Source organism: Pleurodeles waltl, chromosome 1_1 (genome assembly GCF_031143425.1).
Source record: "Pleurodeles waltl isolate 20211129_DDA chromosome 1_1, aPleWal1.hap1.20221129, whole genome shotgun sequence".
NCBI lineage: Eukaryota > Metazoa > Chordata > Amphibia > Caudata > Salamandridae > Pleurodeles > Pleurodeles waltl.
The window spans coordinates 3,400,035-3,427,725 of NC_090436.1; the positions used below are offsets into that span (position 1 = coordinate 3,400,035).

General features: G+C 47.2%; 1 protein-coding gene across 1 annotated transcript in view; it reads right to left on the reverse strand.

Annotated features, from left to right (window-relative positions):
* The window catches only part of M1AP (meiosis 1 associated protein), a 232,950-nt gene that overhangs the window by 73,538 nt on the left and 131,721 nt on the right, over positions 1 to 27,691 (reverse strand). Inside the window, exons 6-7 of the mRNA XM_069202732.1 lie at positions 16,230 to 16,371; positions 10,019 to 10,225 (exon numbers count right to left, since the gene is read on the reverse strand). Of these exons, the coding sequence (XP_069058833.1) occupies positions 10,019 to 10,225; positions 16,230 to 16,371 (349 nt within the window). The remainder of the gene's footprint in view (positions 1 to 10,018; positions 10,226 to 16,229; positions 16,372 to 27,691) is intronic.

A 27,691-nucleotide genomic window follows, 5' to 3' on the forward strand; every position in this document is an offset into this window, starting at 1 on the left:
ACAGAAGAAACACTTTCCAAGTTAAAACAATTGTAAAGAAAAGGAAACGAAAACGTGCAACTAAATACTGCAGAAGAAGCAATCACTGCTGGAAAGCATCGCTCTGAGTGAAGCCACAACCTAAAATGCTCTTGAAACTGAAGCCTCGACTCTTACAAAGTACCAAATTATAACAAAACATAAACTTTACTACAAAATAATTGAAATTGTTTAATAAACCTTCAAATAGGCAACAAATATTTGAAAATGATGTCTCCAAAATACAGATACCAAGACAGCCAAAAAACAACACAAAAATAAAACCAAGTCACACGACTATAGCAAAATTAAACTGCATGAAAGAGAAACACGACCCCTAAAATAACTAAACCTTTTTAAAAATGTGGACATTGGCAAAAAAGTACAAACCAAAAAAAAAACAATAATAAATATAGCTCTGAATACCCTAGCAAATAACAGAACCAAATAGCCCGCATAAATTAATCCTCTAAAATGTAAGTACATTATGTAAAATATGTTGTACAAAATATGAGAATTTGTTTAATTACCATTTGCAAAAATAATATATTTTTATAATTCGGGAATTAATTGCGAGATATAACTTTAACAAAGATATAATGCAAAACTGAGAGGATACCAAACAGGTAGATCGCGGGCGAGACCCCTCGACGAGTCCGCCTGCCTCTAAGTATCAATGACGCGAAGGACAAGCTCACGTCACATAATGTCTCAGGACATCCTCCTGTAAGGAATCATAATGGAGTCTGTGAGTCGCAAAAAACTGCACAGATTCAAATTAATTGTGAGGTTTGTACATTAGTACATGAGAAGAACAGAGGCACATGATATTAGGGATCACCCGCTCCTGAAGAGAGCCCTTTGACCCGGAGGGGCGTGGCTGAAACAAGTAGACCTGAGATGTAGGAGACCATAATGCTCATGTTTTGGTGCAGGGCAGCGTCACAAGCCTTCTTGTTGCTCTTCCCGGCTGTAGGAAGGTAGCCTCTTCCTAGCATGGTTACCCCCACTTTTGGCCTGTTTGTGAGTGTATGTCAGTGTGTTTTCCCTGTCTCACTGGGATCCTGCTATCCAGGACCCCAGTGCTCATAGTTTGTGGCTTAATGTGTTCCCTGTGTGGTGCCTAACTGTGTCACTATGACTCTGCTAATCAGAACCTCAGAGCTTATGCTCTCTCTGCTTTTAAATTTGTGATGGTGAAACTAAAGACCTCCAAACAACTGCCTCAAAGTAACAGCGAGCTGATGGCATCCTCTGCTCCCACTTACAGAACCCTAGATACTTTGAACCATCTTGAAGTTACTCTCTGCACCCACTGCACCAAGTTTGACAAAGTACTGTAGGACATTCTAGACACTAAAACCTTCATAGAGGCCCGGACTGACACCATCTCGCTAGATGTAACTTTGCTGAGGGCCAACCATCCAAGCTGACTGACAGGGTAGATGGAGCCGAGTCTGTCCTGATTACAATGAAACCCACAGTGCAAGAGCTGAAAACAATGGGAGATGAAGTGGCCAGACTACACCACAAAGTGTGATCTCGGTGCACTAACATCCGCCTCCTGGGATTCCCTGAACTATCCGAGGGACCCCGTGTGAAGCTGTTTCTTAAAAACTGGTTGATGGCAATGGTGCTGGTGGACAAGGTGCTCTCCATAGAAACTCCTCTCCATAGAGAGGCTACATCGGACACCAGACAGACCGCGTCCCCTGGGTGCCCCACCGCATCCCATTGTTGCTCGACTTCTCAACTATCAAGACCATGACTTGTTGCTACAACAGTTTTGTGCGAGGGGGTGCTGCCAATTCGAAACCGCAGTGATCACGCGTACCCTGACTTCACGATGGAGGTGCAGCGACTCCGGAGCTCCTACAAAAAAGTCAAACAATGCCTCCGTGACCTGAACTTTAATTACGCTCTTCTACTTCCAGCAAAACTCAGAGTAATTGACGGTGATACAACCCACATTTTTCCTTCCCCGGAAGACGTGTGGACCTGGTTGCACTCTAAATGGCTGATACAGGGCCTACCTGAAGAGTCGGGTGCCGGGTAATAGTTGGTGCCAAGAACTCGGTGACACAAGCGGAGACCCGTCAGACTGAATTTCTCCTGGGATCAGATGGCGGCAGAACAGGGGCGGGTGGTGTCAGAGGTCTCGCCAACACAGCAGAAACTCTTTTTGTCTTCTACGTGCCGAGCGACCAACATAGTCTGGCTAAGACTCAGGTGGCTCTGTGTCATCAACAGCTGGCATTTACCGGGGCACAACAGTCACCACCCCACGGTCCGCAGATAACTTATAACACAGGTTTTGGCGGTTCTAGTGGGAACAAACTGGTGCACCCTGAATGCTGAAGTGCCTGGCCATTCCTAATGGAAGCTGTCAAGCTTGGGAGGGCTGGATGCTGAATCCTCCGTATCAGGCCTCATCCATGAGGACAGTCTCCACAGAGAAACTCCAAAATGGACATGTTTTGCCCGTCATATTGTTTCTACGATCTAGGTTTTTGGTTAAGGGATGTTAAGCCGGGGACTCAAGGGTCTCCTGACTTGGGGGAGGGCGGTAATCGCTATGTTATGTTTATTGTTTTAGGTTTGTTTATGTGAAGCCTTCGTACACATACCGACCCCTGAAGAGTGTGTATTGGTGGGATTGGTGGAAGGGAGGGATGTATTCCTTACCTGCGGTTTATCGTATACATGGGTCGCAGGTCACCTTGAGCACACAGTCCATCACCGGACACACATAATATCGTAACACACTATGGGACACATACTGATAACCTTGTCCCACAGTATAATGTGGTAACATGGAATATGCACAGCATGGCAATCCCTGGTAAACGTAATCGAATCTAGGCATACCTTAAGCGCCATCGTACACATATTGCCATGCTACAAGAAATGCATCGTAGCTTAAGAAAGTCTGCGCAAAATGGCGAGGGCAGGTCTAAGGCACAAACTCACTGGCATGCACTCATGGTGTACTGATATGAATTGCGCCACAGGTCCCATATGTGGCGGATAGTCACAGCGCAGATGTGTGGGGTAGACATGTGGTACTGGAGGGACACTTAGATGGGGCTCAGCTGACACTCATGGGGATCTATCCCCCAAACTGCAATCAAACAGAATGTGTTGATGCGCTTACTCCTGCGCTCTTCCATGATCTGGCAGCGCCAGGCCTCTGGGGTGGGGACCTTAACTGCGTATCTGACGTGGTCTGGGCCCTCTCTACTTCTCCACTGCAGGCACGTAGGGACCTGGGACAATGCAGCACTTCCGGAGGTGTCTGACGCAGAGGAATCTATACGATGTATGGTGGCTCGGGCACCTGGCAAACTGAATATTCATTCTACTCCCTGGTTCATGACCTCCGTACCAGGCTAGATCTGATTAATTGTTTTGCACCAAACAACTAGGTCTATTGGTTATCCGACTGGAGTACCTAGCACGCACGCTCTTGGACTACTGCCTTCGGCAAACAGTCCTACAATGGGCAGACTGCTCTTATGAATTCCTATCTGGCAGCTTCAGACTGCAGCACTGTCAGACCCCTCCTTCAGTCAAGACCTTTCTACATGCCTCACTCAGTATTTTGATCTTAAAAAGGGATCCGCCCCTCTCAGGGCTATAGAATAGGATGCGCACCAAGTGGTGGTACGGGGTTACTGCCATTGGAGGGTCCGATGAGTCTTATGAGACAAATTGCTAACAGTGGAGAGGGAACTACGCCCCTTAGAGAGGGCAGTAGCTGCCTAAGAGTCGGGGATTGAGCATCTCCGGCACTCACGTGGAAGGTATAAGAAAGCAGAGATGAGATTGGGTTGACATGATTACAAACACCGAGTGACCATGCTACGTGCAGAGGGTGACCAATCAGGCAAACTACTAACATGGGTGGTTAAGGAAGACCAACAGAGCAACTCAATCAGAGCCATCAGCCATGAAGATGGCTCAATGGCCTCCAAGCAGGCTGATATCAATGACCCATTCCAAGACTAGTACCTCGCTCTATACAGAGCAGTGGATGCCCCTGAGCTGCTACGTATATCCATGACTAGACTCCCACTACCTCACCTGTCCCTACTCCAGAGGGCCGACCTGGAGGAACCCATCCGACTGGAAGAGGTCAGAGCGGCAGTAGCCCAGATAGCCCAAAAATAAACCCCGGGCACGGATGCCCTGCTTACCTAGCCCCTCTTGGAGGTGTCTGATGAAGCCAGATTGTGTGGCCTGCTCCCAGACTCACAATGCGAGGCACTAGTAGTCGTCCTGGGACACGACCCACTGGATGTCTGGCTGTACCGCCCACAATCCTTCCTCAACCTTGACTGTCCTGGAGAAGATACTCACAAACAGACTGCTCCCACTGATTGGCACATTGGTCCAAGATGATCAATCTGGATTCATACCGGGAGGAAGTACTTTCCTCAATATACGACCCCTCTTATGGATCATTCATGACATCCCCCGGAGGCATATGACAGGGTTGTGGTGTCTCTTGATATTGAGAAAGTCTTCAATACCCTAAGTTGGGAATTTTAACTGACGCCACTACAACATATGGGATTCGGGCTTCGGGGGTGGATTTGCACACGATACTTGAACTCGACGGCTAGAAAAAAACAGTTCAGTTGATATCAGACAGCTTCCAAATTTTGAGGAGCAATAGACAGGGGTTGTCCGCTGTTGCAATTGCTTTTTGTAAGTGCCATGGAGCCACTCGCCTGTTGCAGGATTGGGGGATTCGAGAACTAACCGCCCACAAGATTATGACTCTCATTATGACCCTAGCGAGCGGTGGAATAGTGGAGGTGTTACCGCCAACAGGCTGGCGGTACCTACCTACACTATTATGACATTGGTGGTTTGGCCAAAGCCAAACCACCAATGTACCACACCGACCGCCATGGCGGCCGTCACTAGGCTGCCAATGGCTTTATGACCCCGCCCACCGCCATGGTTTCAGTGGTTTTGGTATCGCCACTGAAACCATGGTGGTAGGCACTATCAGTGCCAGGGAATTCCTTTCCTGGCACTGATAGGGGTCTCCCCCGCCCCCCTTCCCCCACCCCAGAATTCTCCCCATCCCCCTCCCGACCCCCCCACACATTTACACACATACATGCACATACATACACACCCATACACACACGCATACACACATTCACCCACACATTCATACATTCATACACATTCATAGCAACACTCAGGAACATACATCCAGGCACACACACAATCTCACGACACAACATGCACGTACACTCACACCCACTCATGCACACACGCATTACACATGCATGCACGCATTCACACACAGTCACACACATCCCCACTCATGCACACAACACCCACCACCCTCCTCTCCTGTCGGAGCACCCGACTTACCTGTCAGCAGCAGCGTCCGCAAGCAAAACACCACCAGGCTTTATCATGGAACATGATACGGTAGACGGTATTTTGCTGGCAGCAGCGCCACCTTACCGCCGTCCGCCACCATGACCGTTGACGGAATTCCACCAGCCTTCTGGCTGTATTCCGTCTACGGTCAGCCATGGACGGTCGGTAGCCACGTGATGGTATGTTGGCGGCCGTCGCAGTAAGCAGCATTTGCCGCCAATGTCATAATGAGGGCCTATGTCCCTTTATGTGAATGATGCATTAGTATCACTGTGGGATTTCATTATTAGACAATTTTGGAGCTATCTCAGGCCTCAGAGTAAATTGGCCTAAATCTTGTCTGTTCCCTCTCACTCTGACCGCTGCACCACTCAGAAACGCTTCCCCAGAATGTCGACTCAAGTGGTGTTAAAAGACAGCACTGTGTTTCGAGTATTGTGGTCGGATAAGTGGCTCCCTCCCTTTCTGGTGCTCGCTGCCCCTGTCGCCGCTAGGGCGGGTGGCGATAGCTAAGATGCTAGTGCTCCCCAGATTGCTGTGTTTTTTCGCTCCACTTCCAATTGTGCTCCCTAAATGCCCTTTTCCGAGAACTGAACAGCCTCAGCTCTGATATGGGGAGTGGTTCGCCGACCTGTGTCCAATTATATTACGCAGCGTCCGCTGCGCTGGCTGGACGTGACTACGGGTGCTGAACGGGTGGCTGTCCGATGCTAGGTGGGACGAGTGTCTACACGTGGCTGACTGATAGTATTTGTCTGTCACAAAGAGGTCCGAGCCTGAGGATGACAGCGGGGGGTGCTGGTGCCGGTTTGTGCCTGGCCGAAACCTTACCATCCCCTACTTGGCAATAATTCACTTGGATCGACGCGACCTGACGCCGTGGAGAGCAGCAGAGATTGACAACTTGGGGATCTCTTTCATGAAGCAACCATCATGTCCTTCATTGAGGTAATGGACACATACACCATAGGTGCAGGCCATTTCCTCATGTACCACACCGTTCTACACAGTGAGAAGTACATGGGGAGCTGGAGAGGTGGAACCGCCCCAATCACCCATCCTACACATGCTCCTCACACACGGTGGAACAAAGCAAACCATCTCAATGTTATTTGTGGCACTGACGACTAGTCACTGTGGCTGACCCGGTGGAACAAAGATCTTCCTCACCCACTGACAGACAAGGCCTGGGCACGAGCTCTTCAGCACATAAAGGAGGGTTCCAGAAAGTCCACATTCAGCTTTACACAATGTAACTACACACATCATGCATATCTTTCCCCCACAACATATCAAGCACATGTTCCCTAAATCCACACCTGAATGCCCAATGTGCAAGCTTGTAGAGACTGGGTTCTATCATATGGTTTGGGAAAGTTCACCGTTGCAATCGACTTGAGTGGTAATCACGACCATCACTGCGGAGCTAGCGGGCCATACACTGACACCCAAACCCGAATCCTAACTCCTTGGCCTACGTCCTCGAACCGAAGGAGATAAAAACCTGCACCGGTTTATCGACCTCCTGTTCATTCACTGTTCCCACTGTAAACTTGACCAAACTGGATAAAGTGTTTGAAACAGATTTAAAAAAAACAACAGTAATAACCAAACTACAAACTAAAAAAATGTAAAAATTAAATGGGCTACAAAAAATTAAAGCAATTAATAAAAAATATCTAACACATTTTTTAAATATAAAAAAAAAAAAAAATGCACAATTAAAAAATACAGAATAACATACAAAACTGACAAATAAAGAAGATTAAAAACACTTCAACCCTATTCCGCTACTAAGCTTTCAACCCGCTCCTAAAATATGCACAATCGAAATAACATGCATTATAATAAATAACTAAAACAATTATACTGTCAACCGCTATAAAATAAATGTACAAACCTATTTATGACATTACATACAACTTTTACGTTCAATGCTAAGTATAACAATATAAAACAAAATATGAAAAAAAACTATGGTCAAATCCGCCGTGTTCATGCTGGCGGTCAAACCACTGACCGCTAGCGTCCCCGGATGCTCGCCGGCCGTGTAATGTACATTTCCGCCCACCGGCCCACAGGAAGGCCTGGCCGGGACATTGACGGCAGCTCCACATGGAGCCGCCGCCAATGCCTCTGTGCGGCGGGTGTAGCTGCACCCGTCGCGCAGATCAGTGCCCGAAAATCGGGCAGTGACCTGAGCAATGGGGCACTGCACAGGGGCCCCTGCACTGACCATGCCAAGTGCATGGGCAGTGCAGAGGCCCCAAGGGGTGCCCCGGTGCACCTCTTCCGCCAGCCTTTCCCTGGCGGGGAAACCCGCCAGGGAAAGGCTGGAGGCTAAGGGATCATTATCCGAGGGGCAGCACCGCTGCCCTGTCGGATAATGATGCCGACCACCGCCAGGTTGCCTGACGGAGGCAGCCTGGCGGTGAGTGAGGGCCGCCTATGGTGGCCCTCCATGGGTTCATTATGTGGCGGTGTGGGTTTTCCCGCCACCGCCGGCATGGCGGGCCACACCGCCATGTTCATAATGACCACCTATATTCTTCCCTGTAACAATATATCCCTCAATATAAATGACATCACCAGATTACAGCTACAATATTAAAGATTGACTTTATTGTTTCCCAGAAAATTAAGGTAGACCACCTTTGGATCAGGCTTTCAGTGTTGAAATTGCCACTTTAGGATGGACCTAAGCTCACCTCGAAAGAACCCACTTTTGTCTGCTTTGTGCAATCGATATTTTGCACTGGAGATACCACTGGTTTGGTGAAATTGATGTGTAATTCCACAGTTTAAAGACTCACTGTTTCTGAAAGTCTTGGGTGACTGGCTCTCATGTACTGGCTTTCAGGAGTTAAAGATCTTGAAAATCGTAGATAAAAAATAGAAATCCTCTCCTCTTGAGGTGTGGAACCACTACTTCTTTTTATCTGGAGAAGATCCACACAGGTGCGACTGAATGGTAGATCCTTGACTTGCAGGATATTTTTTGCAACGTACAGCTGCAGAACTTTCTGTTCTAAACAAGTTGATCTGTCAAACTCATCCAGCTTCCCTGTTGAAACGTTGGGAAGATCTGATGCCTGAATTAAGTTTCACCATCCAATTATCTGATGTTTTTAGAGCAGGCCAGAAGCCATCTTTCCTACCAGGAGATGCATCTGTTGGTTCTTGAGTGGACATGGCAGTTCTGGTGTTTGCTTGCGTTGGAATGCACAAACTTCCTGTAGCAGTAGACGTTTAATGGACTGTGTGTGTGATGTGTTTTCTGGGGATGACCTAAGCCTCAGAATTTATCCCATCTTCACAACAGATAATAACCACTTGACAGTTGTCATTTTTGCCACAAGCACTCTTCACATCATGGAGTAGTCTCCCTTCCACTGGGGTTGGTGAGGGTGGGGAACGCACTCTTTTGATTTTGCAGGTGTTTCTCGTCTGAGGTGAACACTGTTGGCCGCATCTCCCTCTTGAAGGTTTCTGCTCGTGATACTGACTGCTCAGTTGCTAGGCTAATAGTTTGAATGTGTCTGCTTCTGCCTCCCTTGCACTATAAAAAATTACTCATAAAAATCTAGGTGAACTCCAAATGTTGTTTGTGCTACGACAAGCCTTCTGCCACAAGCGTAAAAGGCAACAGGCAGAATCTAATGTTCATGGTTCCTGGCTCTGAGAAGGGTAAGACCACCAGATCTGGCCTTCCTGGACTGTGCCATATCTTCCCACCATGACGTATTCCCAATATCACTCTAAAAGTGCTGACCAGAGTCCCTCCCTCAACTAGCTGGAGTATTGCTAATCAAAGATATTAATGCAGTAGAGCTGGACAGATGGGCAACATATCCATCCTCTATCTCGTTCATCCAACTAACAGGCTCACGTGTTTACTACAGCCACCACTCTAATATTCCCTTACTATTTCACCACTAATCTACCTTTCGGTTCCGGAGAAGCATTCTACTCGCTGTAAAGCACTTCAAAGCCTCATCAGGGGTAGTAAGTGCTATATCAATATAATTGCAATTACAATAGAGTGTCGTTCTGCATTTACTGTCACCTAGGCCTGGTTGCCCATCAGTACATTCTGCCCCGCACTGCAGATACAATCTAAGCTTCTCCTTCAGCAGCCAGTTACTCAACAAACCCAATCACATTTATTTCCAAGTCTTTTTACAGCCTGAAATAAAGCAGGTAATTCACAGAGGCTGGTCTTCACCTGGCGTCCTCTCTCCACCCACTGGATGATGCCTTAACAAACAGCTCTAGCTACCGAGAGAGGTGTCGCAATATTCAGGATGTGTCCGTGCAATGAGGTGGTCTCCTCTGTTTCCACCACACAAACACTGATGGCCTGATTTAGAGTTTGATGGAGGAGGTTACTTTTCACAAATGTGACGGATATCCCGTCTGCCGTAGTATGATCTCATAGTACCCTATGGAGATTGAAATATTGAAATACCCCGGCCAGATATCAGTCACGTTTGTGATGGAGTTACCTGTCAAACTCTAAATAAGGCCCTAATGCTTTGTCCTCATGTCCTTTCTCTCACCATGATCTAATCCCACTCGAGCGCTCTGGAGTTACCTCCATCTCTCTCAGCCCTCCTTCTGGCAGGTCTTCGGGCAGCGCCGGGAAGTCGCAGGGGAGCAGGAGCTCTCTGGATGCCACGGGTTTGGCCATAAGGGTGAAGGATGAAGATGCAGCCATGATGTAGTAGGCGTGAACGGTGACGTTCCAGCTGGGACCCACCGTCTGGGGCTCATTCTTCGCCAGTAAGACCAAGTCTTTCTTCTGAAATGAGGGAATGTTGAAGATATGAATGTGATGTCACCACTCACTTACACAGGACCCTTCAATCATGTATCCCCGAATCACGCCCCACAGTCGTAATCTCAAGGAGGTTCAAATACCACTGCCCTATAACTGCTCTGAGAGTTAAATAAATGTTCTCATTCTTAAGTACCACATTCTTAACGTTCAGACCTGTTTTGAATATTCTATCCTTCAAAATACAAATCAAGAAAAGTGACATTCATTCCCACACTCTCAAAGCTGGACCTTCCAGCACACAGCCAACCTTCAAAGACTTTCAATCCCTAAACGTCAACCAAAAGATTCACTGTCAGCATGTGTCCACTCCTTAGTCTCTAAGTCCAGGATTACTCCCATCAACCAATGGCCGGGTTTTTAATGTAAATATCATTTCCAACTCCATGAGGAGCCAATGTGAGGGCGAGCCGTCCCAGCACAGGGGCTTTCCTTCTTTGGTGTAAATATGTTCCAGCTTTGCGTCTTGGTGCTTCCATCACTTGAGTCCCCTCCAGTGGTAGATGGATTTGGGTGGCATAAACACACATCTGGAATTCGGGTTTATAGAGATCGCTGACCTGGGCAAGGAGTCGCGCTGATATGTTTACAATAAATAGGAGCGGGGTCATGATGAGCTGTGGGATACCTCATCGCACAATAATTTTGAATAAAGATTAATTTTGCAAAAACTACACAAAAATTACCAATGTGGATGATTTTTGAATTACGAGATACTGGGTGATATCATAACTTCTAAAATGAATTGGGATCCTCTTTTATCTCCACAAGGCTAAAGACTGTTGGGATTAGTCTTGGAGGGGAATGCGCGGGGCTCGTTATGTTTTAACCCCGATTTGTTGGTACTAATACCACACAAGTGACTGATCTCCAGATGGAATCAGAGGGCCCGACCACAAACTGCTGACTTGTTTTTGAAAGGAAGAAGCCACTCCTTGCTCTGACAACCCTGTCCATTCCTTCAGCTAGTTATTCCCATACTCTTAATATCAGGATAAATTTAAAATCTTAACCTCCAGACTAACCCATACATTTCATAAAAATGTCTCAATCCTTCCAAAGTACCGGTTACTCACATGAGTAGCTCCTGTGCTCTGAGACCATCGTCCCATCTTACCCGAGGTGCAAGGGACGTCCATCTCTGCTGGTCCAAGAGGTGAAGATGCACCAAGAGTTTGAAAACTTAAGAGAAGCTACAGTGAATGCACAGTCGGTCCAAGGATGTTACAATAAAGAGCGGCCTCAAAAACATCTACTGAAAAAAGAGGCTTGAACCTATGTCCCAAAAAGCTCCACCTCACATAAATATCTCCCTAGGAATATTTAATGCTACATCCAGCCAAACTCTCCCTGTAGCCTTCGGACTGGGCTCATCTACTGGTCTAACTCCAGTCCCAGCACTTTTTAGAGCAAGTGCTTTACAGTGGCCTTAAGGCTGAGTTGAAATCTTTGTAGATACACAACTAAGAACGAGATTTTAGAAAATGTTTTGGAGTTTACATTTCTGCTAAAGATATTTTTACAAGTTACTGTTGCCAAGAGAGCGGCGATGTAAGGAGGGTCACTGAGAGGAAGACAGAGAAGGACCACAGTACTTAGTCCCAAACCCTCCATTTAGACTTCAGAGACTCAAGCAAACTGGAATGGCAGAAGGCAAAACACAAGGATAAACTCAAGGCGTGTCTCAGCATGGCCTGGCCAAGCAAAACAACAACTCAAGAACAACTCCAATCCACACTGATACCGAAGGCCTGCATCAGACAGCTCTTCTAGAGAGGTGAGTCTGGAAAGACGCCGAACTGGTCTTTGACCTACGGACATGAGCGCGTATCTCTAGAGAAGGATGAAGGCCCCATACAGGGTAACATTAGTGTAAGTCGAACAATCAGGTCTTTAGGGCTTTCACAAGCAAGCTGTAACATAACGCATGAGGAATCTAAATCTTTGGAACCTTGCAAAGAAAATACCTGTCCACCATTTTAAAGACCGTGGGCCATATTTATGTACAATTCACGCAGTGCAACGCAGCAAGTCGCCCTGCTGCGCTGCTTGACAGGGAAAGGGCATCGCAGGACACACACTGGACCCCATCTTCACCTCAAGCAACCGGATAACCATCAAGACCATCTCCACTGCAGAATGGACCGACCACCGCTGCAAACACTTCACAATCACCGCACCCAGCAGCCGCGCCCGCACCTCCAGGACCCCCCACAGGAAATAGAATGAAATCACCAACAAACAACTCACCTCAACACAGCAGCGTGCAATCTCAACGCATAGATCACTGAATGTGCCAACACTCTAGGCCCTCTCCGGCTGACATCAGTCAAACGCGTACCTAAGAAAGCCAGCTGGTTCACCACTGAACTCCAAGAATCAAAGCGTACCCGCAGTCGTTTAGAGAAAAAATGGAGGAACAACCAAACCAGCGAAGATCTCGCCTCATTCAGAGCCGCAACCGCCGCCCACCGATGAAAAATCAAGAACGCAAGGAAGGACACACTCCAGGAGCGCATCAACTCCTCTGCACACAACTCTAAGGAACTCTTCTCAGTCATCAACAAGTTCATAGATTCCCCCTCTGAAGCCACCAGCATCCCCCCTCACAGGACCTCTGCGACAAACTCTCCTCCTTTTTCCACCACAAGATCCAGGAGATCTACGACAGCTTCCTCCTGGAAAATACTGGCACCGCAACCTGTGCCTGACTGACAACCCCAGAACCCACCTAGACCATCCACAGCTGGTCCACGCTCACCACAGAGGAAACAGTCAACATCTTGAACAGCACCCACTCTGGAGCCCCCTCGAAGCCCTGCCCGCACCACATGTATATAATAGTCGACGCATCCATCGCCCCAAGCTCTGGAACACAAACAACTGCTCCATCAGCACGGGCACCTTCTCAGAGGACTGGAAACATGCCGAAATACGCCCTCTCCTGAAGAAACCTTCAGCCAACCCATCAGAACTAAAGAATTTCCACCCCATCTCACTGCTACCCTACCCCGCCAAAGTCCTGGAGAAAGCAATCAATGCACAACTACGTAATTTCATCGAGGTCAACAACTCCCTGGACAGCTCCCAGTCCGGCTTCCACAGCAACCACAGCACGGAGACAGCCCTCCTGGCAGCCACCAATGACATACACCTAGACCGCAGCCACACCGCAGCACTCATACTCCTCAACCTCTCAGTAGCATTCAACACGGTCTCCCACAGCACTCTTCGCACCAGACTCCACGACATAGGAATCCACGGAAGAGCCTTGGAATAGATCCACTCCTCCCTCTCTGGGAGGACGCAGAGAGTCAGACTCCCGCCCTACACCTCCAGACCCACAGGAGTCAACTGTGGAGTCCCCCAAGGATTCTCACTGAGTCCTACACTGTTCAACGTATACATGGCCCCTCTCGCTGCCATCGTCAGAAGCCACGGTATGAACATCGTGTCATATGCCGATGACGCACAACTCATCATTTCCCTCACAGAAGACCTGGATACGGCCAAAAAGAACTTCCACTCAGGAATGGAAGCCATCGCCACCTGGATGAGAGAAAGCTGCCTCAAGCTCAACTCTGACAAGACTGAGCTCATCATCTTCGGAAACGCCACCTCAGCTTGGGACTGGTGGCCCACACCCCTCAGCGTCCCCCCTGCACTGACTGAGCACCCCCGCAACCTAGGTATCATCCTCGACTCCTCCCTATCCATGACCCGCCAGGTAAACTCTGTCGCCTCCTTCTGCTGGCACACACTGCGCAAACTCCGGAAGATCTTCAGATGGATCCCAGCAGACTGTCACAGGACAGTCACCCAAGCCTTTGATGCCCTTGGCTGTATTCCAGATAACAAGCTTGGTTACAGTGGCATTTAAATTTAGCCACAACAGCAACCCGATGGGTAAGATCTTTCCAGGGGTTACAGCGTTGGCACACATCACATGAACACAATTTGCTCATGTGCAGCGGGCGGTTGTGTGTACAGGGATGGTGTATGCGGTGGTGGCTTTGACATGGATTTGAGTACTTATCATTCTGCAATGGAAATAAATCTATTGGCGCAACCCTTGCTAAGTATCACGGCATGCAAAGAGGATAGCAACGGTGATGGTGCTTTGTGGGGAGATACATGGGTAATGCATGTGAGTGTGTAGCAGACCGAAAAAGGACAATGAGAGTGTGGACCGTACTATAGTCCGTTATTTGAAGAAGCCCTAAGTTGTCTGCGAGAAGTATCCACTCTGGAGGGGATGAGTTTAGTCTGCATGATCTGTTCACAAGTAGACTCACTGGAAAGGATATTTACCTTCTGGATCATAATCTTTGTTGTTTCAAAGATTGTCCTCTAGTTCAATACAGAATTAACTTGATGTGCTCATGCTAAGGTCCATTAGGGGGTGAGTTGAGTATGGATTCCTTGACTTAATCTCACTGATTAGATCTCACACTGTGGTGATATTCCTCATGATTTCTTCCACAGGAGTACTTGTTTCAGACGACTTGTCCTGACAAGACCCTGCGAATAACCTATGGGTTGAAACTTCAAGAGTAGATCCCACGATTATTGAGTGTTTGAATTGATATTCACTGAGGATTGGGATTCAGAACAGGATCCTATCTGTTTATCTCAAGGGTTTGGGGGATCATTACTTCATGTTGCAGTTTGGCTTTAATGGTATATAATCATTTGTGCACTTCACTTTCACTGCATCGTCTGCACTATATGACTTTTTATGATGAATGTATGTCCTTCTATGTGATGGTTGGAAAATATACATAGAGACTGCAAATTAAACTATGTGGACCCATGTACAGTATTGTTTACAAGATTCCGAGTGATTGTGGCTTCGATCAGGGGATCCCGAATTGAGATCAGCAGGTATCCCCATGCAGACAGAGTCCCACCGGACCACTGTGATCACTACTACAGCTCCGGTGCACGTACCCGGGCACAGAAAGCAATCCTTCAAGACATACTCCTCTGTGTGCTGCGGAAGGAGGAAGGGAGTGACTTAGAGAAATGCAGATAGCCTCCTCGTTAGGCCTCTGTCGGGTAGGCGCACCATCCCGATGCAAACCCAGGTGTACAAGTCTTTGTAAATACGGGTGGATGTCAAACTCCATGGGTGGACACAGCAGCGCCTGAGCTCCACCCATGTAACACCTACCCGATGCAAAGTAATGTACGCTAGTACTATGCCTGTGTTGCTTTACTGTGTACTTACCACAGCATGCAAAGCGTCTTTGTGTGGCTTGGTGAATGCCAAAAAGGATTTTTGTGAAAAATGGCATAACCCGAAGCAAAATCATAGTAAATCTGGGCCTTGACCTCTGAACTTATCAGCAATGGTAAAAACCTTACCTCAGCCCATAACACTTTCTTTTACAATCTGTTTTCAAACTATCAATTTTTTCAAATACATAGTTTCAGGTGTTTCTCACTCCCAACGTCTGAATATAGTACTATATAAGGTTCACATAAGGTTATATGTATGTATGTGTATGTATGTATGTATGTATATATGTATGTGTATATGTATGTATGTATGTATGTGTATGTATATATATATATATATGTATGTATGCGTATGTATGTATGTATATATGTATGTGTATGTATGTATATATGTATGTACGTATGTATGTTGAATCTCTACAGCGCAAATCTAGCCAAAAGGCAGCAGGGCGTCGTAGCACTAGCCTCACTCCCTGAACCCATCACAAAGTACAACTTCACAACTGATTCTTAGTGGTGCCGGCATTACAAAACATGAGCCTCCGAATATCCAGTCACTGAAGATGCCTCCAACCCACACCCCATACACCTGTCACAAATTCTCAGCCTCTCAATATCCAAACACTATCGCAACTCACTATACGTTCATGTACTGGGTTTATCCTACGGTCTATCGTGAACTCACCACCACTCACACTCATGAAACCCTCTATGTCCTCAGACTCACCAGGAGGCAGTGACACAGCGCCTGGAAGTGTTGTTGATTTGCCTCTAGATCGTCCCAGTCCAGTTTCCAGCAGCATGTGGGCCGGATGATGGCAGGCAGTCCATAAAGCACAGACTGGCACACACCATCCGCTTTCAGGGCCCTGCAACCAAACAGAAGCTGAGTTTTCACCTGTATCACTGACTCCTGTAAGAATGACATTAATAACAACAGGACAGCAATAGATTTTTTCAGTGCGGGTGACGCAGCCAAAAATATATATTATATCTGGCTGGGAACAGACAGAAGGCCTTATTACAAGGCTGGGGGTCACAAGACCGCCAGCTTCGTGGTAGCAGTTGGACCACCATGGCTGTGGTGGTCAGACCGCCACATTACAAGCTTAGTGGTCGGACAGCCAACTGACCTCCATTTCTGCCAGGATCCATGATCCCAACGGCGTGACAGTCGTCTTGGTTGTAATCAGCCAGGGCGGTCCCACTACCCAGCAACAGCAGAGCAGACAGTGTGCATTCCAAGGGTGTTGGTCGGCCCCCTCTGAGCTACAAGATAGCCCTCGGCTCCTTTAAGGGAGCTGAGTGCTGTCTTGCAGCACTTTTCCTGCCGGACTTACCGGTGGGATGGCTCTATTACCATGTTCCTGTCGGTCAGACCGGCAGGTACATTGTAATAGGATGGGGTGGATGCCACCGCCAAGGCGGTGGCGTCCTCCCTGCGAGTTTGGTGGTCCCAAGTATTTACGCATACATAACAGTACAATGTGACCCCAGTGCAAAGCCCCCACCACCACATTCTAAACCAAACAATTGTTACTATCTGTCACAAACGTGAGAGATATGCAGTCCGCCATTTTATGATTTCATTATATCCAATGCAAATCGTAATTCATCAGAAGGGATGCCCATCACCTTTGTGATGAGTAACCCGTGCGCCAAACTCTAACAGGCCCAAAGTCTAAAGAAGGGCTGATCAACTAGTGATAAATAAGCCACAACAAAAAGACTTCAATAATCCATTTAATGATAGATCCTTAATTGCTTAGTTTGTTACTCCCCGGTGTTGATGACTTTTCGACCTGCACGAGATACAAGGGCCTCCTCTGGACAGTAAAGATGTGAGGACATCTGAATGGTCCTAAACAAGACACCTACAGCCGAGTAAACTGGATCCACCAGTATCAGTTCGGTGACCGGGTGGAAATTAAAAGGCGCTCACAAGAGGGAACGACCCCTGAATGCACCAGAAGAAAAAGGTGCCCGGGCAAGAGAGGGTTGCGAAGGACCAAATCACACTACCCTGTCTATTTGAGAAAGTCTAGATCATTTAAGAATCCACGAGCCGGCTGCAGGTCTAACAGGATATGATTGGTGTCCTCCTTATTTTTATATTTGTCACACCTTGGGTGAGCTTCCACTGGTTCAATACGTGCTACGGAACTAAACACCCTCTCAAGACTTTGGAGCCCTGAATCTGACTTCTCAGGTTCTGTGATAGGAGATTGAATGGTTGAATCTGGGATTATGGAAAGGCGAAGTCCTCTGAGCGTCTCCTCCCTAGTTCTACCAAGGGATATCAGAGAGTTGGACCAGTAAGGAATGGTTTCTTACCTGTAACTCCAGTTCTCTCGTAGGGGTATTTCCATGATAGTCATAAGCACTGAATAGTTCCGCGCGCCTGCGGGGACCCCGGAGCACTGTTGTGTAGTATATTCTTAAGTGCAATCATCAGCTCCTTGACAAAAAGGTCTGTGAAAAACACTTAAGAATAACAATGTGCAGCCTATGTGAACAGCTACACAGGCCAAATTGTTAGAAGAAAAAACAGTTGTAGTGTAAATTTCACGTTTAAACCTCTATTTATTCTATAAATACATAAATAAATACATTCTCATATTTTATTTACACCTCTCATGAGAATAAAACAATGTAGGGCAGTGTAGCCCATAGGCTGCCATTATACAGAATGAAAATAGAGCTGTGCCTTTAACAAAGTAAAGTCTTCCTGTTTCCCATCATGCACAGCAAAAGGCAGTTGCCTCAGTTCTTTTTTGGAGGCTATTAACCTGACATGAAGAAAAAACAAAACATTTGTTGGAGTAACAACCTCCATAATATTCATATTCTATGTCAACTCCACCGGGGAGGAGGGAGGGTTGCTTATGACTATCATGGAAATACCCCTACGAGAGAACTGGAGTTACAGGTAAGAAACCATTACTTCTCTCGTAGGGGATTTCCATGTATAGTCATAAGCACTGAATAGAGTAGCAAGCCCATCCCCATAACCGCGGTGGAGTAGATATAAGAATACTGAGAAAAACATGAATCATGCAAACAAATTCTTGAGCAAAGCCTGTCCAACCTGAGCATCTGCCCTAGCGTCTGTATCAAGGCAGTAATGCTTAGTAAAGGTATGGACCGACCTCCAAGTGGCAGCCTTGCATATTTCTGCCAAAGGGACATTTCTCATCAAGGCTACAGTAGCTGCTTTCCCTCTGGTAGAGTGGGCTTTTGGCCTACCACCAAGGGATTTGTTTGCTAACTGATAACATAACATTATACATGAAACAATCCACCTGGATAAAGATTGCTTAGACGTGCCCAAACCTGTTCTGATTGGGCCATAGTTAATAAAAAGCTGTTGTGATTTTCGTAAGCTTTTTGTCCTGTCCAAGTAAAATTTCAATACTCTCTTTACATCCAGAGAGTGCAGAGTTCTCTCAGCAGGAGTAGCTGGATTCTGAAAGAAAGTCGGTAATGAAATTGTTTGGTTCACATGGAAGTCGGAGACTACCTTAGGTAGAAATTTTGGATGAGTTCTCATTACCACTTTTGCAGAATGAAAAACCGTGTAGGGTTCCTGAGCGCAAAGGGCCTGGATTTCGCTGACCCTACGCGCTGAAGTGATTGCCACCAGAAAAGCAGCTTTCCATGTGAGATGTTGAAGTGATGCCTTATGTATCGGCTCGAATGGCGGCAGCATCAGACGTGATAAGACAACGTTCAGATCCCATGGAGGAGAAGGCTTTCTAATGGGAGGAAAAACCTTCTTTAAACCTTCTAGGAAATCCTTTATAATCGGAATCCGAAAAAAGGAAGTTTGTGAAGGACTCTTTCTGTATGCCGTTATTGCCGCCAAGTGAACTTTTATTGACGACAGTTGTAAGCCCGATTTTGCCAAACTTAACAAGTATGGCAGGATAGATTGTTCTTCACAGGAAACCGGGTCAATGTTGTTGTGTAAACACCAAATGCAGAATCTCTTCCACTTGCTTGCATAGGCTGATCGTGTGGAAGGGCGTTTTGCTTCCTTCAGAATTTCCATACAGTCCGGAGGTAGGTTCAAGTGTCCATATTGCACTAGCTCAGGAGCCATGCTGCCAAACTCAACGATGAGGGGTTGGGATGAGATATCTGCCCTCTGAACTTCGTGAGAAGGTCCGGACGATATGGTAGCCTGATGTGTGGTTTGAGTGACCGGTGAAGAAGGTCTGGGAACCACCACTGGCGTGGCCACTCCGGAGCAATTAGGATCATTTTGGTCTGAGCATTGGACAGCTTCTGGAGGACCGCCGGAATCAGGGGAAGCGGTGGAAAGGCGTAAAGAAATGCTCCTGACCAGCTTATCCACAGGGCATTCCCCAGTGTCCCTGGATGGTAATATCTGGAGGCGAAGTTTTGGCATTTTTTGTTTTCTGGGGTTGCGAATAGGTCTGTAGAGGGGGTACCCCAGAGTGCGAAAATGGAATGAACGACGTCGTCGTGTAGTACCCATTCGTGGTTCTCGTTCATTACCCGACTGAGGGCATCCGCTTGAACATTCTGGATGCCGGGCAGGTGAGTTGCCACTAGCGACAGGTTCCTGGCTAGAAGCCAATGCCAGATTGTCTGAGCCTCTCTGGATAAAATTCTGGACCTGGTGCCTCCTTGTTTGTTCACGTAGTACATAGTGGCCACGTTGTCTGTCTGAAGAAGGAGAGTTTCCGTTCTCAGAGAGGGAAGGAAGGCTTTGAGCGCAAGGTGGACTGCGCGAAGTTCCAGCAGGTTGATGTGATAGAGACTCTCTCTCTGTGACCACTCGCCTTGGACTCGAAGATGTTCCATGTGCGCCCCCCATCCGAGCAGTGACGCATCTGTTACGATGGTTTGAGATGGAGGCCGTTGTTGGAACGGAATCCCCACCAAGAGATTGCTGGGTAAACACCACCACTTCAGGGATTGTAGGGTGTGAGGAGAAAGAAGGACTTTGTTCTCCCAATCGTCCCTCAGTTGACACCACTGATCCTCTAGATTTTCCTGCAATGGTCTCATATGGAGGCGAGCATTGGGAACCAGATGGATACAAGACGCCATCGAGCCCAGTAGAGAAGCTATTATTCTTGCAGTAGCTTGAGGTCTTTCCTGCAGTTGTTTGCACTTTTGGAGAATCGATAACCGTCGTTCCTCCGAAGGAAACACCTTTCCTAGCCTGGTATCTACAATGGCCCCTAAGTAATGCAACCTCTGAACAGGTGTTGCTGTAGATTTCAGAAGATTGACTTGAAGACCAAGTTTTTGTAGCAGTTGTAGAGTCCATTCGAAATGCTGCTCTGCCTCGAGACAGCTGGAGGCCTTTATGAGCCAATCGTCTAGATAGGGGTAGACGAATATTCGCTGTTTCCTCAAGTGGGCGGCTACTACCGCCATGCATTTGGAAAAAGTTCTTGGCGCTGATTTTAGGCCGAAAGGTAGAACTGCAAATTGGTAATGGCGTTTTCCGACGGTGAACCTTAGGAATTTTCTGTGTTTCTTGGTTACTGGGATATGAAAGTAAGCGTCGCAAAGATCTATCGCACATAGCCAGTCGCCCTGACGTAGATGTGGGTAAATTTGGTGTAAGGCTAACATCCTGAATTTTTCTTTGCGAATCCATTTGTTTGCTGTCCTCAGATCTAAGATGGGACGAAACTCTTGTTTGTCTTTTTTCGGTACAAGGAAATATCTCGAATAAATCCCCTTCCCTTGTTGGCTGATGGGAACGGGTTCTATGGCTCTTTTCTGCAATAGGATATTGACCTCTAACTGCAGAGCTTCGAGATGGTGGTTGACTGTTTTGGGTGGAACAGATGGTGGAGAACTGGTGAATCTGAGAGCGTAACCATGTCTCACAATATTCAATACCCAGGCGTCTGTTGTGATGCGTTGCCACTCGTCCAGATGATTTGAGATACTTCCCCCTACCGGAGTGGGTAACGGAGGAGGGGGAAGCAAAGATTCAGGGCTTAGACGTGGGAGCTTGTCGAGGTGTCTGGGTCTGAGGAGTTGAACGACCCCTTGTCGACCTTCTGGAGAAGCCCCTCTGATGCTGCTGCTGCTGCTGCTGCTGTTGCTGAGGGCGTGAAGACGTCCAATGTGGAGCCTGATACCTGTGGGTGAACAGTCTTCTTTGATATGGGCGGAATCCTTTTCGCTGTTCTTTAGGTCGCTCCATGCCTACCGCTTTCAGGGTATCCAGCTCCGACTTCATTCTGGCCATCTCATCATCGGCATGAGAGCCGAACAAAGTGGAGCCTGAGAAAGGCAGGTTCTGTATCCTCTGCTGTGCTTCGGGTTTAAGCGATGTAAGCCGCAGCCATGCATGTCTCCTGAGCGCTATACCATGAGCATAGTTATGTGCGGATAGTGTTGAAGAATCCGCCGCAGCACTTATAATCTGGTTAGAAACCATAGCTCCCTCGCTCACGACCTCTAGGAAATCTTCCCTTTTGTCCCTAGGGAGATGCTCCGCGAACTGCAGTATAGAGTCCCAGAGGGATCGATCATATCTCCCTAATAAAGCAGTGGCACTGGCTGCTTTCATGGTGATGGATGCCGTCGAGCATACTTTTCTTCCTGCAGCATCGATCTTTCTACTCTCTTTGTCTGGGGGAGCAGAGGAAGACGGTGACGTCGAATGCGATTTCTTCGCTGCCACTATAACTACCGAGTCTGGTACTGGGTCCGACCTCAAGAATAGAGGATCTTGCTCTGGTGGACGGTACTTTTTAATGAGTCTGGAAGGAGCAGACTTTGTTGTAGCCGGCGTGAGAAAAATGTCCATTGCTGGCTCAATAAGACCCGGAACCAGTGGAAGTAAAGGTCGTGAAGATGTCCTTTGATGCAAGGTCTCAAAGATCACTGATGTCGATGGGGCCGGAGCTGCTAGCGGGATATTCAGCTTGGTTGCCCCTCTTACTAAGACCTCCTGAAATGTGTTGACATCATCTATGGGAGACACTCTTGGGGACGGTGAGTCCGATAAGGTTGGAGAGTAGTCTCGTGTGGACGATGAAGAATGTCCATGATGTGATTCCTGACGACGGTGCCTAGAGGTAGATGTACGCCTCGAGGAATAACCAGAACGCCCTGCAGATCGCGTTGGAGTCCTCGGAACAGGTTCTGGAGGAGGCGCCGGAAGAGGAGCCGTAGGTGTTACCGGCGTCTGTGGTAACGGCGACTGCCTTTGCGAGAGCTGTGGCGATGCTGGAAGTAGGATAAGCGAGGCCGAGGATTCCGAGGTTGTATAAACCCTTCTAGGCCTCTTAGATGGTCTTCTCGACGTCGAAGCACTCCTCGACGTCGAACTGCGGTGACGGCGAGTGCCTCTAGACGTCGACTCGTCTCGCCGCTGAGAACCTCTCGACGACGAACCTCGACGTCGGTGCAGTGACGGTGAACGCCTTCGACAGCGAACACTCTCTCTCGACGGCAATCTGCCTCGCCGTGTCGACGGCGAGCCCGACTCGGATCTCCTTGGCGTTGACTGTGTTCGCCGTGTCGACGGCGACCCAGATCCTCTCGACGTCGGGTGTCTTCGCCGCCTCGACGGCGAAATAGCTGTCGACGGCGAACGATGTCTTTTTCTCGCCGGCGAAGCACTCCTCGACTGCGAACATGTTGGCGCCGTTCCCTGCTTCGACGTCGACGCTCTCGACGTCGTCGGAGATCTATGTCGTTTTTCAGCAGGTCTGGAAGGAGTCATGGAGGAAACAGGTTGAGCCCTGGTAGAAGTCTGACCTTCTCCTCGCTCTGTAGTGGAATGGCCACTTTTTCTCCTGTCCTCTCTCGCCTGAAGTCGGATCTTCTCTCTATCACGAAGGGTTCTTCTAGAGAAGGTTTTACAAATGTCACACGACTCCGGTTTGTGGCTGGATGGAAGACAAATTATACAGACCCTATGTGGATCTGTTTTAGCCTTCTTTCTTCCACAAGAAGGACATTTATCAAAAAGTGAAGGCATTTCTAACTAGAAAAACCTCAAAATTCTGTCAGAATTTAACAGAAATCAGTAGAAAATGATCACTCAAAGGTAAAAACGTCGAGTGAAAATGAAATTCAGAAGATATTTCAATGAATTTCTGTCACAAAGGCTTTTGTGAGGTAGAGCTCAATGCTTCAGGGTCCTGTCAGCAGGAGCCGGAAAAAAGAACTGAGGCAACTGCCTTTTGCTGTGCATGATGGGAAACAGGAAGACTTTACTTTCTTAAAGGCACAGCTCTATTTTCATTCTGTATAATGGCAGCCTATGGGCTACACTGCCCTACATTGTTTTATTCTCATGAGAGGTGTAAATAAAATATGAGAATGTATTTATTTATGTATTTATAGAATAAATAGAGGTTTAAACGTGAAATTTACACTACAACTGTTTTTTCTTCTAACAATTTGGCCTGTGTAGCTGTTCACATAGGCTGCACATTGTTATTCTTAAGTGTTTTTCACAGACCTTTTTGTCAAGGAGCTGATGATTGCACTTAAGAATATACTACACAACAGTGCTCCGGGGTCCCCGCAGGCGCGCAAACTATTCAGTGCTTATGACTATACATGGAAATCCCCTACGAGAGAACAGTGGTTTACCCATGGACAGAGTCACTCTTCCAATCAGAGACTGACAGTATGGGGACTTTGGCAGTTCTTGGGGAAGACAGAGGGACAGCTGGGTTGGTGGAAACAGACAAATGTTTGGCAATGTCTTACCTGAGTCAACCGTCTGGATCCAGGACACTTTACATGAACAGTAGGGTACAAAAAATGTGTTTTTTTTAAAAGACAGGCAAAAGAAGTGGGAACGAGAACAGAAAGTTCTGTGGATCGGCACACTGCACTGCATTTTGTGTATCGTCCCGTTTTAGCGTTTCACTCTCAGGAAGTACAGAAGCTCTTACATGTCAATCCAATGTTGTTGGGCTGCATGCCTATTTCAACATTACTCTGATTTTTCAGTTACTTTTCGGGACTGGGAGGGAGGATGAAACCAATAGGGAATTTCTGGACAATGTCTGCCCAATCTGGAGAAAGTACTGGTAACTTAGGTAGGGAGTTTCTACCAGGTACACGCATTCTTCGTCTTCTGTCTGTGTTTTCACCCCAACATCTCAGATTAGAAGTTGAGAGGAAAGAGTTTGAGAGTATCACTCTTTTGCTTTCAGTACCAATGACAATTCAAGCTCTAGAATTCAATCCAGCAAGAGAAGATATGCTCGTCATTGGATCTAGTTTAGATTGATTTAAAAAAATCTCAGTTGTACCCTTCTCCTGTCTGGAGAACTTTCTCAGTTCTTACAGGAGGCAATTTTCAAAGTTTTCTGATATCCTGGAGAAGATGGGACAATGCTGGAGAAACTAGTTAACAGACAACACTTGTCGGAATCCATCCACCTGCGACACGCATCACAATCCGGATTCCATTCAGGCCTTAGTACAGAATCGCCTCGCTTGAAGTCAAAGTTTACTAAGGATAATCTTGACCAGAATTCCTCAGCGATGGTGCTCTTACTTGATCTATCCTCTGCATCTGACACGGTTTCTCACACTATTCTACTAAACAGGCTCAGGGAGACTGGAGTCTACTGTGTGCCTTGGCTGAAATCTTTTCTCAAAGACAGGACTCCAGCTGGTTTTCTGCCTCCTTATACTTCTACCCCCAAACCACTAGGATGTTGGGTTCCTCAGGGTTCTGCTTTCAGCCCTACCATCTTCAATGTTTCTTTGGAGCCTTGCAGAATCATGGGGTTTGCGTGTGATTTCATACGCTATTGACACTCAACTCGTCCTGTCTGACGTGGAAGTTTGAGTTCATTTAAACAGTGTCTTATATCAGTTGTTAAATGGATGGACAGTAATTGTTTCAAGCTCAACTCTGAAAAAACAGAGATTTGTTTATTTGGAACCAAATGTTCCCCTGATTCCGAGCTCGGGGCTGCTCCTACACTGACTTCAACAGGAAGAAATATGGGCATCAACTTTGATTCTAACCTTTCTTTTGAACCCTAAATCAAGGCACTTTCTTCTAGCTGCTGTTAAATGTTTTCAAAGGATGCTGCAGTTGGTTCCTGAAGATTCTCATAAGACTATTCTTCATTCTCAGGTGACCTCTAACCTGGATTATGTGAACAGCCTATATTTGGGTTCAGCGCCTTCAGGTTATTCAAAATGCAGCTGCCCATTTTATTTTGAAAATTCCTGTTTGATTATCAGTGACACCTTATTTGCAACAACTGTAGGGGCTGCCTGGAATTAAAGGGATTCAGATCAAGGCTCTAACCTTTGCCTACAGAGCATTTCAGCATAAAGGACCCTCTATTTAAGGAAGAGAATCAAAGCTTATTGTCCGGCTAGAACCTTGGGATCGGATAATTTAAAACTACTTTAAGTTCCGTGAATCCGGCAAGCGAGGAGAGGAGGGAGATCATAAGCTTCAGTACCACCTTCTCTTCGTTTAGCCCTCTCTGAAGGCATCTCTAAGAAGAATTTGAATACTTTTCTTTTTTAACTTTGCTTTTGATGCTTCTTATTCTTGGCTTTAGGCAGCGCTTAATTTGTGCTTGTTATTTCCGGTGCAGGGGGCACTGGCACTTACTTTTCTTCCACAAGCATTTACTGCGGATGGAGGAAGAGAAAAATGAGAAAGCGTCACAATGGGAGAGAGCAGAAAGCTGCAAGAGTGAGCTGAAGGGGCAGGGAATGGCTGTAAATGGATTAAAGAGGCCCGAGGTGGCTTCAGGATTACACTGCATCAGTATTCGGTGCTCGCACATTTAATTGCAGCAGCCGTGTGTTTCAGAGGAGGGTTTTTAGCACCAGCAAGTTTTTATTTTCAAATTAAGCACTGGCTTTAGGTTAATTATTTGGCTTTTAGTACCGGTTGCATGCCGTGAGTGCCGGGACACTGTCTTCGGAAGCAGCTACACCTCCGCGCTGGAAGCTCAACTTCCAGCATAGACCAGAAGAGAAATGCAAAAGCATTTCTCCTCCGAACACATGGAGGGGGCGAGAGAGGCATGAAAGGGGGGGAGGGGCCCCTTGGGCAAGGGTCGCTCCCCTGGGGGGGGGGAATTTATTTTAGGCCATTTCTGCTCCCCTTGGATGTAGATCGGCCTATTTCTATTAGGCCGATCTGCCCGGGGGGGGGGGGGGGGGGTAGAAACCACTTAGGTACCAGGGATTGGTGTGTGTATATGTGTGTGTGTTTTGTTTGGGGGGCAGCCCCTTGGGCAAGGGTCGCTCCCCATGGGCCCACCAGAGACCAGGGAAGATTTCTTTTTTCAAAATAAGAGGGTGGGGGTATGGCCATATCCTCACCCCAAATAAATGGGGCCAAAGTTGTTCTGCCCACCAGTGGGCAGATGGGGCAACTACCCCAGATCCACACCCGGGGGGGGGGGCAGAAAGTCTACTAGATGCCTGGGAATTAAAAAAATATATATGGTGGGGTGGTGGCTACCAACCAGTATGGGTATGGTTATGCCCCCACCCCAACTAACGGGGATAACAGTCTTTCAGCTCTCCCCCCTCACACTCAAACATCTTATCCCACAGCAAGCAAGAGGACATTTGATTATTTTGGGTTTTGGTTTTACATTTGGGCCATGAGAGCTTGGTGAACTCTAAAATCGTCCCACTTGGAATGATTACCTGCACTTTTTGGACTTTGGGGCGCTGCCATGTAGAAAAATCCACAAGACCCTGACACATCTGAAAACGAAACATCTGGGTGAGTCCAGGGTGGTGTGCTTCACATGCACCCGCAACATTTTTTTAACCACAATGCCCTGCAAACCCCCAACTTTGCTGGAAATCACACATTCTTTCCACATTTTTGTGATGGAACTTTCCAGAATCTGCAAGAATCCACAAAATTCCCACCACCCAGCGTTGTCTCATCTATACCGATTAAAAATTCTGCCCCACTTGTCAGCCTAAAAACTGCTTTTTTCAAACTGCCCTTTTGGACCTGCATTGATTCCCCCCCCCCCACACAAGCGGGGTATCATTTTTACAGGGAGACTGAGGGGAACGTTGGGTGGTAGGAACTTTGCGGCGATCCCACACAGCAATGTGATTTTTTTTAGCTAAATTTGAGGTTTGCTGAGGATTCTGGGTAAGAAAACACTGGGGGATCCACACAAGTCACACCACACCACTCCCTCTGGTGTCCAGTTT